Source organism: Protopterus annectens, chromosome 5.part0, assembly GCF_019279795.1.
Source record: "Protopterus annectens isolate FY-2018-M chromosome 5.part0, PAN1.0, whole genome shotgun sequence".
Taxonomy (NCBI): domain Eukaryota; kingdom Metazoa; phylum Chordata; order Ceratodontiformes; family Protopteridae; genus Protopterus; species Protopterus annectens.
Window position 1 is genome coordinate 1,314,275,827 of NC_056735.1, and position 12,506 is coordinate 1,314,288,332.

Here is a 12,506-nt window from a genome sequence, read left to right on the forward strand (position 1 = left end):
GTCAGGGTATCATATCAACGGCTACCATTTCACTCTTTTCAAAGCCACTTTATTCAAACAGTCAAGCTTATCTGTCTTAAATCATCTCCCACACAATATGTCCATCTTTTGGCTGGACCACACCACCCAAACGTCTTTTACAAAGTAGGTATCCAAGTTACTCCAACAAACTTCACAGCTTACAACTGACTTCCATTAAAAAAAAGACAACAGGAAACCTTAAACCTCACAGTCAAGCACCTTCTAGAACACTAAAAATGTACTTCTTTTAACAAATGCAGCGGGGGCATTGCCATACCTGCATCAGTTTCCCAAATATACAGTGATAACTCAGTTTAGCTTTATAAAATCCTAGGTTTTATTCCTAAAAATGCCTTTTTATTTTTGACTACTTTAAATTTCTTGCTATGCAAACCTGACATTCCACAACATACAGTATGCAAAAGCAAGCAATTAAAGTATGAAATGCAAAGAAGAAACAAGGAAGATGTGCACCCAACTTGCTCATATATTTTGCATTTACAGAAACAGAGACACCATGAGATGCTTTCATACACAAAATGAGAGGCAATCCATGCCTACAAACAGATGTTATATTTCTAAATCAAGGATGAGAATTTTTCATATGGATCAGATGAGACAATTACCTTACAAAATTTTGTTTAATACACATACACGCAGAGAAAATTAAATCATTCTGCCAATATTTATGTGCCTGGAATATTGCATTTGCATTGTCACTGCCATTTTAGCTTCGTCTAACAGAACTGAATGGCTCTCCAGAGTTTGGAAGCACAAAGACAAGCATTTTCTTACCCTAATTAACTTGCTGCCCCCACACAAATCCCTGTATATTTGCATTCCTTAATTATAACAATTTAATGCTGGTTCAGCAACAAATACTTCAGATTGCACTGTTAAAGATTACAAGGGGCTACAATACAGAAAACAAGGAGAGAATCAGACACAGAATCTACCCACAAAACAACAGTTCTCCTGCAGGAGTTCTTTGTGTTCTCAGCATTCCTTACCTCCAGCTTCATGATTATGCTGCTTAGTCTCTAACACTAGCTGCTGTACTTAAAGATACAAGACAGTGCTGCCACTTCAACTTATGAGAAAAAAAGATGCAAATGTCTCCAAACAAACTCTGAAAAATCAGCTTATTTCTCAACTTTCTTAGAACCCCTAGCTCTAAGCCAACGATTGAAAAAACTTCTTCCTGCTTATCTGCAACTTCTTCCTGTGTCAGTAACCTTATGCTAAATATGTCATTAATATTCACGACAAGTTCTCCATGGGAGGAGCATAAGCAGAGACCTTGTAAATAATTAATAAGTCAGAATGCAAGTCTGCTCATTATACTTCAGGCATGGCTGTACAAGTTTTGCATTTCTATTTACATTTGTTCCACCTAGTTTTACTGATGCCCTTATAAAAGGAGTTTCTTATGGGTAAACAAAATGATTAAATCACTTTGCTGGGTCAGTACAAAAAATCCTTATCTCTAAATATGTAGACCAACTGAGTAAAATTAAGTGCTTCTGTTTCTTTTCATCTGTTTTGACTTCTGAAAGCCAGTGCTGTGACATTTAATTATCATAACTAAAGAGGTGTGTGGTTCAGACAACAAGAATCAGCAATGTTTATTTTGACTTAGCTTTGCAACTGCTTTCAGTGAGCCTGTGTTCAAAATATGCTTTACATAATGCTTCAGACACCTTTCAGCTCTTCTGAACTAGACTATGAGATTCAGGCTGAAATTACATACCACTGGAGCTGTGTTTGTAGCTTAAACTACACAGCAAGTTTTAGTCATTTGTTTATTTGTTTTGTTTGTTTGTTTATTTTTTGACTGTCATAGAACACTGACACTAACAAACAATATTAAGCACAGCAGTCCAAGTATAATATTAGTCTTGTCCGTTAAAATCACAGACAGTAGTCATGGTGTATCTGTAAAGCTGTCAAATAAAGTATATATTTTTAAACAGTTACAACTACAGCATAATACATGTACAACTAATGACAAGAAAGGGGGATTTCTAGAATGAGTAATGTGGTTCCACTATTAAAAACACTTTACATTTTGCTTGTTTGAATAAGAACTTTGGTTCTGAGTTAAACTTAGGAAAAGGTGGGTTTAATATATTTTTTATGCGGAAGGATGGTAGCCCATATTTTAGGGACAAGAATGGAAAAGGCATACTCAGACAAATGTAGTTTTGTAAGAGAAGCCTGAAAGGTGAAGGTATGTGTCGGGGATCTAAGGTTGTAGGAAATGGTTTTCTCATGTAGTCTGCTTGATGGGAAGGAGAATGAGTTAAGGTTTGAGAGTTTTTAGACAAGGCCTGCGTAGAGTAGTCACAAAGGTCATCAATTGGCTTTATGAAGGATGAAACAGTGATGTTCCCTTTTAGGGGCTAGCCAGTAGGATGATAAATCTACAGATGTCATTGCAGACATTGTTTAGATCTTTGAGATTCTTTTCTTATGCAATGGTCATGACGGGGAGAATGTATTCCAGCTCAGAAGAAAAATGGCAGCTATTCCTTCAGGAGACGGGAAGTCAGATATTTTATTAGCTCAGAAGAGCAAAGTGTTTACTTTGACATTAGTGCTTTGTACATGCCATTGTAGGCTGAGATTGGAATCTAGTCAGACACTCAGGTATTTGCAGTGCTGATCTGTTTCCTTGCATCCTGATTGGAGTAAGTAATGGCCCAGTCGATGCGTACCTTGGCCAGCCTTTAGGTTCCAAACAGTATGCCTTTGATTTTCATCATATTTAGAATTAGTTTGTGGGTAAATAGCCAATCAAGTTTTGTAGGTCTATTTACAGATAATTTTTGATCACTGAGTGAGAGGGGGGTGTGTTCTCTATATGACCATATCATCTCCATACAGTAAGAGTGGCATATGCAGAAGATCTTTGGGAGGTTTACTGATAAACAGTGATAAGAGTATAGGTGAGAGAACTGAACCTTGTCGTACTTCTATTAGGAGTGTTGCAAGTGGGAGAAGTGGTGGGTCAAAGATGCACTTTAAATAGACTGTTCAAAAGTAATGCTTCAACCATTTCACCACTGTAGGGTAAAGTCTTGCAGTGAGTAGAGATGATTTTAGTAGCCAAAGGCTTTAGTTAGGTCCACGAGGAAGACTCCTATTAGTTTACCTTTCTTCATATTGGTAAGTTTGTCATTTATAAAGATATACAGAGCAATCATACTACTTCTACAGACCAGAATCCATGTTGCAAACGTGAAAGTATTATGTGCCTGTAATTACTCTGTGAGTTGGATATAGATCAATTTTTAAAATATTTTGGTAAGGGTGAGGAAAAGGATTGGGTAGAAATCATTTCTTTGGGATGGCTTGGTGAGTCCCTATTGAAATGTTGCACTTGTAACACCTGTGGCAACACTGAAAAAGAAAGACTGAAGACGCAAGATAAGAGCGAATATCAAATATAGCTCTTTTCCTTTAAACTTGTTTTTTGTTGGTGGCCATGCCCTCTGACACCCCAAACTTATATATACCAACTCTGAGATTACCATATCTCAGAGAAAGAGGACTATTCTGGGAAATCTCACATTTGGTATATGCAAGTCCATTTTTTCAGTCATTCAGTCTCTGTATTTTGGGACCCACTTTTCAAATGGTTACTTGGTTTGGATGATTTGGAATGAGATTGCCAGTGCCTGTTTTCCAGTGAGGTGGCATCATACAGTTGGTTAGGCAGATATTAAACAGGTAGGTGAGAGGGTATGTAAAGTACTCTTGGCAGAGGAAGATGAACCAGGGATGGAGGACCAGCTGGGGCACAGGGAGGGCCCTGTGTTACATGTGCTGGAGCTGAGACATGTAGGGACTTTTGGGGACAGAGAGTAAGCCAGAGGTTGTGAAAAGGGTTCCATTAAATGGGGAGTTATTAGTTGGGCAATATTTTGATATTTTGTTAACCAAGCTCCAGAACATTTTTTTCTGGTTTATTTGGAGCAGATTGTGATTTTTTATAGAAGATGGCTTTATGTTATCTGGTGGCATTTTTGCAGAGATCTCAAAGATTCGTGGAATGTATCTTGTGTTCTGGAGATAAAGTTGCTTTCCAGCATTTCCAATTACTTTACATGATGCCTAATAAATATATAAATTAAGAAAAAGAAAGCTATAACACTCCAAAACACATAAAGCCTGCCAAGGCTTCTCTTGTGTTGTTTACATTTATGATATGATAAATATCAAGAGGGATGTGATTGCTTGCATTCGTAATGAAATTGCATGGTATACACCTTGCTATTGTGTCAAAAGCAAGCATGTTAAGCTATGTTGCAGTTCATAGACCCTGCTAACATACCGGGGAAATGAGCAAAATGCAAGCGATCTACAAATAAAGCTGTCCAGTCTAATGAATACATAATGAGGAGCAAATTAAAGCCTCCAAATGCTGGTCTTGATTCATCATTATTTCTAAATAAGTCATGTAATGCTTGCATATGAGTATAAATGCAAAAAGCGTGGCAGAATATGCTATGAGCATCAGCAGCAGCAGCTACAGCTGTAGTGCAGCAACACTTCATATTCAAATGTGCCACTACTTTCCACCCAAGAGTGTGATGTGACTGCAGGGTGTCTAAATGAAAAATGTTACAGGCAGAAGATAATATTAAATCAGCTATATGCCAAATAGCTAACAAGTCATTTTGTGTGGACAGGAATGTTATATGGGTATTGGCTGACACACATGGCCAATCAACTGGATCTGGAGGAATGCATGGATTTCCTATACCACTCGATACAATGGTATGTTTCAGCTCTCACCATTCTAGGTGGCCATCCAGAGACAAATGAGGGAGACATTGGATATCTCAAAGATGAGGCCTACAGAATGCTCAAGCCATAATATGGAACACAAACTAAGTATGGAGGTCTGCATGAACTTCCTCTACTGCTGGATACAAAGATATGTTTTGGCTCTCGCCATTGTAGGTGATCTTCCAGAAACAAACAGGGAAGACACTGGATATATCAATGGAGTAGGCTTGCCAAATTCTCAAGCCATTCCTTGATGTATCACTTGTACATGTTACCAAGCATGTTCCCCTAGCGCAGCAGGGGAAATAGCTATTGCCATGTGTAGCTTCTCTATATTCCTACTCTAACCTCTGTGTGTCACTGTAGCAATGGTCTAGCCTGTAAGTACGCAAAACAAGACATAAGAGAGTGAATCTGACTAACCATCCAACATGAGAGTACTGGTAGTCTGCATACAAATGCAGATAACAACAAGAATGGGGAGAAGGAGGCCTCTACCATAGGCACAAGCTGTTGGGGGGAAGATTGCTGCTGGGGCGTGAGAGTTTTTTTAAATATGGACCTCAACTTCAGATTGAGGGGGTATAATTGACCTGTCTACTGTTCTGTGCAAACACTGGGTGTACACATACAGCCAAATTGACATTCCTGTGCTGTTATCCCTCTGTGACTAAATACCTAATATACCTTTGAGGAATATATGCAGTGCTATTGGTGATTTTCATCATTAGGTCACTGTTGCAGTGACCTAAGCTATATGGGACATTCTCACAAGGATCGGACAAGCTATATGGGACATTCTCTCAAGGATCGGACAATAAGAAGGCACCTTCCACAAGCTTGAGGAGAGCAGCATAAAGTCAGTGACCAGGGAGACAAAACTTCAGATACGTCTTGTTGTCAAAGTACACTCATCCCTGTGGGCTTCAAATGATAGATGCTTGGATAGAGCTTCACTTGGTTTGGGTACATAAGTACTCCTGTTGGGGAATACCTTCCACTCCATCATTTCTTTTAGAAGAAAGTCGTTTTTTTCTGTCAAATATATTGACTACTGGTCAGAATTGGTGTTTTTAGCGGATGTCAGTAAAAATTTCACCTCAGATCTGACATTTTTTGTTCACTGTTCCCTGTGGGTAATGTCTTCCAAACAACTGATTTTTTGAGCAAAAGTTTTACTTTTTGATTGAAACTTGTGACAGGGCAGTAGGACTAATGGTTTTGGGGGCTGTCATTAAAAAGGTTTACCATAAAACTTAATTTTCCTCTCAAGCAATTTCATTAACTATCCTAAGCTCCACTACCTGCTTATCAGACAGTAGGTAGGCAGGCAGTCCTGAGTCCCTTATTATTTATCATATTTTGCCAGAGAAAGTTTTACTCTTGAGTTAAAAGTGTTGTTAGGGACTGGGGCTCGTGTGTTTGGTGGTTGACACTAAAAATGTAATCTTAGATCTTAACTGTTCTATCAGGAGGTAGAACTGACTCTTCAATGACCCACAAGTTGCATGTCAGACATCTTTTGTGGCAAGGACATGGACCTAGGTCCTGGTAACTCAATTGTTCCCTCCCTGAGCTGCAAGAAGAGAAAATTGTTGGTTTTAACTCCAGTTTCCCCTTCAGCTCAGCCACTGATGGGTGACTCCTCTGTGGCCATCTGTTGTTCCTCAGATGGCTCATTACTTTCTCTTTGTCTCTCTAGTGCTATACCTCAGATGCAACTGAGGACCAGGAGGTAGACACATCCTGTATGGCTGTAGACCTACATATTAGAATTGCAGCAAAGGTGTTATGATTTGTTATGGGTGGATTTTCCTGAACCTGCACCATTCCTCCTATATTGCAAGACTTAGAGGATGTTTTATTTGCAGCCAGTCAGCCACCTACTCCCTGAAGGTCTGATAGAAAATGTAATATGTCCCAGTCCCACAAATTTCATTTTTTATAATCCCAGATTAGATCTTGCAGTAATTGCTCTGTTAAAAGCAGCTTCTGCCAAGCTCCCTATGACATCTGGCCTTATTCTTTCTGACAAGCTGGGAAAAGCATTGACAGGTTGGGAAGAAAATTTACATTTCTTCAATTTCAGCCTACAGAACAGTGAATTGTCAGACACGTGTGTCTAAGTTTCTCCTGGTTTCCTTTCACAATTAAGTAAATTAATTGATTAGGTTCATAGGTTCGTACTAGGCTATCTGCCCTAGGGCATTTATAAGCCTAGCCAGAGTGTGTGTGGCTTTCACCACCCCTTAGGATGAGAATACTATGCCCTTTTAGGGTTTAGTTTACTGTGCCTCTGTCTAGTAGTGACACAGAGATGACCCACAGGGTAAACTTACGATCTCCCATCCACTCGTCAAGATTTCTCTTGAATGGAGTTAGTGAGGGGCTCTGCCTAACATGGATTGGGATTCTGTTCCAGAGTGTAGGGAGCCTCTCGGTTATGAATCTGTCCCTCCAGCACGTCCTATTTATTTCTGTGTTGAGGTTTAAGTCTCTTGCTCTCGTGGCTCTGATGGATTTGGATTTTCTGAGGTGGAGCATGTCCATTAATTCTGGATTGGACATGGCCTTGTACGTCAGGCACAGATCACCTCTGAGTAGACGGTATGCGACTGAATAGAGCTGGAGTTTTTTCAGTCGGGCAGCATATGACATATGTTTAAGACCCTTTATCCTCTTGGTGAGGAACTTTTGGGGTCTTTCCAACTGCTGCAGGTGTCGGGTAAGATACATCCCAAATGGGGCATTGTACTCAATCATTGGCCTGATAAGAGAAGAGTACAGGGCACAATGACCTCTCTTGATCTAGATGTGAAACTCTTCATGATAAGGTGGGCAATATAGAAGGTCTTCCTAACCACTTTGGCAATGTGAGTGTCAAATGAGAGGTTACTGTCAACCTGGGTCCCTAGGTCCCTGATTACCTCTTCCAGTTAATGGATTACCACCTATGTGGTAATTTGTGGGTACCTTGTTTTTCCCAAAGGGTATGACTATACATTTTTTGGCGTTCAGCTTAAGGCCATGGCTCTGGCACCAATTATCCATTTCTATGAGGCCTCTCTGAAGGATATTTGTGTCCGCTGGAGTATCAATTATGGCGCCCAGTTTGCAGTCATCTGCGAACTTTGTCAGCCACAATACTCCTATGTTTGCCTGTACCTCGGAAAAATAAATGCCGAACAAGAGGGGTCCCAGGACTGAGCCCTGTGGGACACCGCTTGTGACTGGCTTAGAGTCTGACATAGCTCCAGCAACTCTGACCCTGTGGGTTCTGTCCTTGAGTCAGTTTGCAACCCATCTTGTGACATATGGGTTTACATTTAAGCTGGTGAGTTTGTCTATGATGCCTGAGTGGGGTATTGTGTCAAAGGCTTTTGCAAGGTCAAGGTAGGCTGTGTGAACTGCCTTACCCTCATCAATGGCCTTAGTGACTGTTTCAAAAAAGTCGACCAAGTTCAAAAGGCAGGATCTGCCCTTGACAAAGCCAAATTGGGTAGGATCCAATGTCTGTAGGTCCCCAATGTCTTTGTTTATGAGTTCCATAATGATCCTCTCCATAGCTTTGCAGACCAGGCTTGTCAAGCTTATGGGGCGGTAATTTCCAGGGTCCGTAGAAGCACCGCCTTTGTGAAGTGGGACCACTGTTGCCGTACACCACTCTTTGGGTACATATCCTGTAGTAAGGCTAAGATTAAACAGCAGCCTTATGTGTGGGTTTAGTTCCTCTTGGAGTTCAGGTAGCACACAGCCCGGGACACCGTCCGGTCCCATTGATGCTGTGTTTTTTAGCTTTAGAGAGGGCGGCTCTCACCTGGGCATCTGAGATGTTAGGGAGGCTACACTCTCTGGGATAGTTATTTCTCCTTTTGGGGGGGAGGGGGAGGAGAAATGTGCACTGAACCTGTCTGCCAGAATGTTGGCAATGTCAGTGGGTTCAGTGTATTTTGTGTAATTTTGGACTAACTCTGAGCATATCCTTCTTCAAAGACTGAAGCATCTCTAAATTTGTTAACATCCTCTGCATCTTAGGTAACTAAACATTCTATTAAATGTGCTCATGAACCTGCTGATGCTATTTCTAGACAAGCTACCACTGGGTCAGTGTTAAAAAGATTTGCTTAGCTATCTCAGAATTTATCAGAGGATGTCAAAGCTGAGATCCTGAATGTTCCCCTGGATAATGAAGTTTTATTTGGTCATTCCTCCTCCAATGTCATTAAAAGTTTGAAGGAAAGGGAAGAAATTAAATCAGGGGGTTACTCAGTTTTTTTTTCAACCCTCCTGGCCATAATGTAATAGAGCTGTTCTTCCTGTTCAGGTCCCTTTTTTTCAGGAATCAAATAAGCATTCCAAACAAGACACAGAAAAGCAAAATTTCAAAAAGCAATGTCAGGGAGGTTCAAAGAAGAAACTAAAAGAGTTGACCTAGTTGCTCTGGATTTGGGAGCTTACGTGGACAGTGAGTTGACGTAGACAGTGAGCTTACGTGGACAGTGAGCTTACTTTTGACCAGTATGTGTCTATTGTCATAAGAAAGTACTTCTATTCTGCATAGCTTATAAACAAAGGGATTTAGTTTAAATATAGGGATGTAATTGCCCCCTTTACTCAGTCATCATTAGGCTAGTCATTAAATATAATGCCTCCTTTGACATGTATCTGTCCAGACACATGCAACAAATGGAATGCCACAGAGATACCTTAGGAAAAGGATACAAAGCCTAAACAATATGTCCTACATGCAACAACTCAAAGTCTTGTCACTATACTCAATATCCTGCAAACTTTTAAGAGGTGATCTGTGTTTAGCATACAAGGCATCCTTCAACCCATTACTGATGGATTTACTGCATGTCAACAAGTCAAATGGCACCAGAAATGCAAAGTCTAGGAATCTAAACCTCTTCTTCAACATCAAAACAATGGTTTGGTGGGACGGGTTTATCTCACAGAGGATACGCTGTTCTGGAACAGACTTCCCATACTAAAACAAAGCAAAGCTGATCTCTGACCAAATTTAAGCTTAACTTACATTTATGGATGGAAAACAGAACATTTATCCCAGGACTGCCCCTTTTATTAATAATGGACAGAGGCAGCTCTTAAATGCTTTATCCCATGCATGAGCCCCCTCAAATTTTTTATGATATGATCTTAAGTATTATCACTAGGAGTTATATATAATTATGGGTCTACACTGAATGATCGAAATTACAAAACTTCGAACTTATATGGTCGGGACCATATGATCAAAGTTTTGTAATCTCGAACATTTAAAAAAAAAATTAAATCACATATATGCAGGGGGGGCAAACTCCCCTGCACCCCCACCTCCCCACTATTAAAATATACCAACTCTGAGATTGCACCACAGTGAGGAAAAGGGAATATTCCTGTTCCGCGCTGTACGGAGGTCTCCGTTTAAATGTTCAAAGTTTTAGAACTTCAATCATATGGTTTCGGCCATATGAAATTCAAAGTTCTGAACTTCGATCATTTAACTAGGACCCATAATTATTGACCATGGGATGGGTAAGGCCAATCTAACACCAAATGATAGGTTAATTTAAACACCAAAAGGGAAATTTCCTAGGCTTAAAATGACCCACAAAGGCAGCTAGCCTAGTACTTATGTATGAAGCTATGACCCTATAAGGGTACTCCCAAATCCAAAGATAATCAGAAAAAAATAGACTGCTTTTTTGTACTGACCTTAGCAGTCCTTCAAAGCATTTCTAAGTCTTGGTCTTCACTTTTCTCTCTTGTACCTGATAACCTCTGATACTTGGGTTCTAAGAATCATTCAAATAGGCTACAACTGGCAGTGGGATTTCTTTCCTCTTTGTTATGGGATTCCTCTTTATTCAGCTAATCAAACCTCCCTCTTTCCTCCTACTCTTGCCTGGGCTGAGCCTGAAATTGGTCAGTACTGATCAGCGTACTACCCCATTATACAAATATAAATAAATAAAATAAATACATTTAAGGATTTTATTCAAGGATCTTTCTGGTGCCAAACAAAGAAGAAACCTAGAGACCTGTCTTAGGCCTTTCATAGGACCATAGGATCATAGAAAGTTACTAGGCTATTGGCCCTAAGGCCCTTACAAGCCTAGCCAAGAATTTAGCCCTTGTTCCGACAAGTGAGCATCTGATGCCCCTGTCCAGCAGGGGCACAGGTGGAATCCCAGAGGTGTATTTTCTGTTCCCCATCCAGTTATCCAGGCTGCGCTTAAAAAGGATTAATGAGGTAGTCTGCTTGACATGGAGTGGAAGTCTATTCCACAGAAGAGGTAGTCTCTGGGACACAAATCTGTCCTGCAAACAAGTCCTATTGATGCCACAGACCATGCTGAGGTCACGTGTGCATATTACTCGAGTGGAGCTTGACTTGTGGATATGCAGCATTCCCATCTAGGCAGATTCTGAGATTGCTTTGTATGCTAGACAGAGGTCACCTCTGAGGAGTCTGTAGGAGACTGAGTAGAGGGACAGGGCCTTTAGATTATCTGTGTAGGATTGATGTATGAGGCCCTGGATTCTCCTGGTGAGGACCCTCTGTGGTCCCTCTAGATGCTGCATGTGCTTTGTGAGGTACATGTCAAAAGGGGCATTCTACTTAATAATGGGTCTTATAAGGGAAGAATACAGGGTTGTTATGACCACCTTGTCCCTGGATGAGATACACTTCCTAATAAGGTAGGTCATGTAGAAAGCTTTCCGTACAATGGAGGCAATATGGTGGTCAAAAATCAGTTTGCTATCAACCATGGTGCCCAAGTTCCTTACGACTGATTGCATGCTTAGAACCTTATTATTAATGTGATAGTTTGTGGGGACATCACTCTCCTCAACGGGGATGATGATGCATTTTTTGGCATTCAGTTTGAGGCCATGTCTCTGGCACCATTCAAATGTTTGGGTAAGACCTTCTTGAAGGATGTCCATATCACTAGGAGAACTTATGACAGTGCAGCTTGCAGTCATCTGCAAACCTGGTCAGCCATAGCCCACTGGTTTTGGCCTGCACCACAGAAAAGTATATCCCAAACAACAAAGGCCCCCAAGATCGATCCCTGACATACACCACTCATTATGGGTTGAGTGCTTGAGGTGGTTTCCCCTATTTTGACTAGGTGGGTTCTATCAGTGAGCCAGTTTGCTACCCATCTGGTAACATATGGATTGATGCCTAGTTGAGAGAGTTTATCTATTATACCTGAGTGGGAATAGTATCAAAGGCTGTAGCCAGGTCAAAGTAGGCAGTGTTCACAATCTTCCCCTTGTCCATGGCTTTGTTGACTGTCTCAAAGAAGTCGACCAAATTTGACAGGCATGACCTCCCCGTGATGAAACCAAACTGTGTGGAATCAAGTGTTTTGAGGTTGTCAATGTCCTTGTTAATGAGGTCCATGATAATCCACTCTATGGCCTTGCAGATCAGGCTAGTTAGACTGATGGTTCTATAATTTCCTGGATTGGTGTTCACTCCACCTTTGTGCAAAGGGATGACAGTGGCTGTCCTCCACTTGGCTGGGACAAAGCCAGTACTCAGAATTTGGTTGAATAGGGTGCCTAATGGTGCTGCAAGTTCTTGTCTAGGTTCATGTAGGATGCAGCCTGGATGTTATCTGGTCTCATGGAGGCTATATATTTTGCCTTTGAGAGGGCAGTGATGACTTGCT

At 40.8% G+C, this 12,506-nt stretch overlaps 1 protein-coding gene across 1 annotated transcript in view; it reads right to left on the bottom strand.

Annotated features, from left to right (window-relative positions):
• LOC122801644 (putative nuclease HARBI1) overlaps window positions 1-1,234 on the bottom strand; it is a 471,264-nt gene extending 470,030 nt beyond the window's left edge. The window contains exon 1 of the mRNA XM_044071122.1: window positions 1,032-1,234. Within this exon, the coding sequence (XP_043927057.1) occupies window positions 1,032-1,043 (12 nt within the window). The 5' untranslated portion in view covers window positions 1,044-1,234. The remainder of the gene's footprint in view (window positions 1-1,031) is intronic.
• Window positions 1,235-12,506: the final 11,272 nt, after the last annotated feature.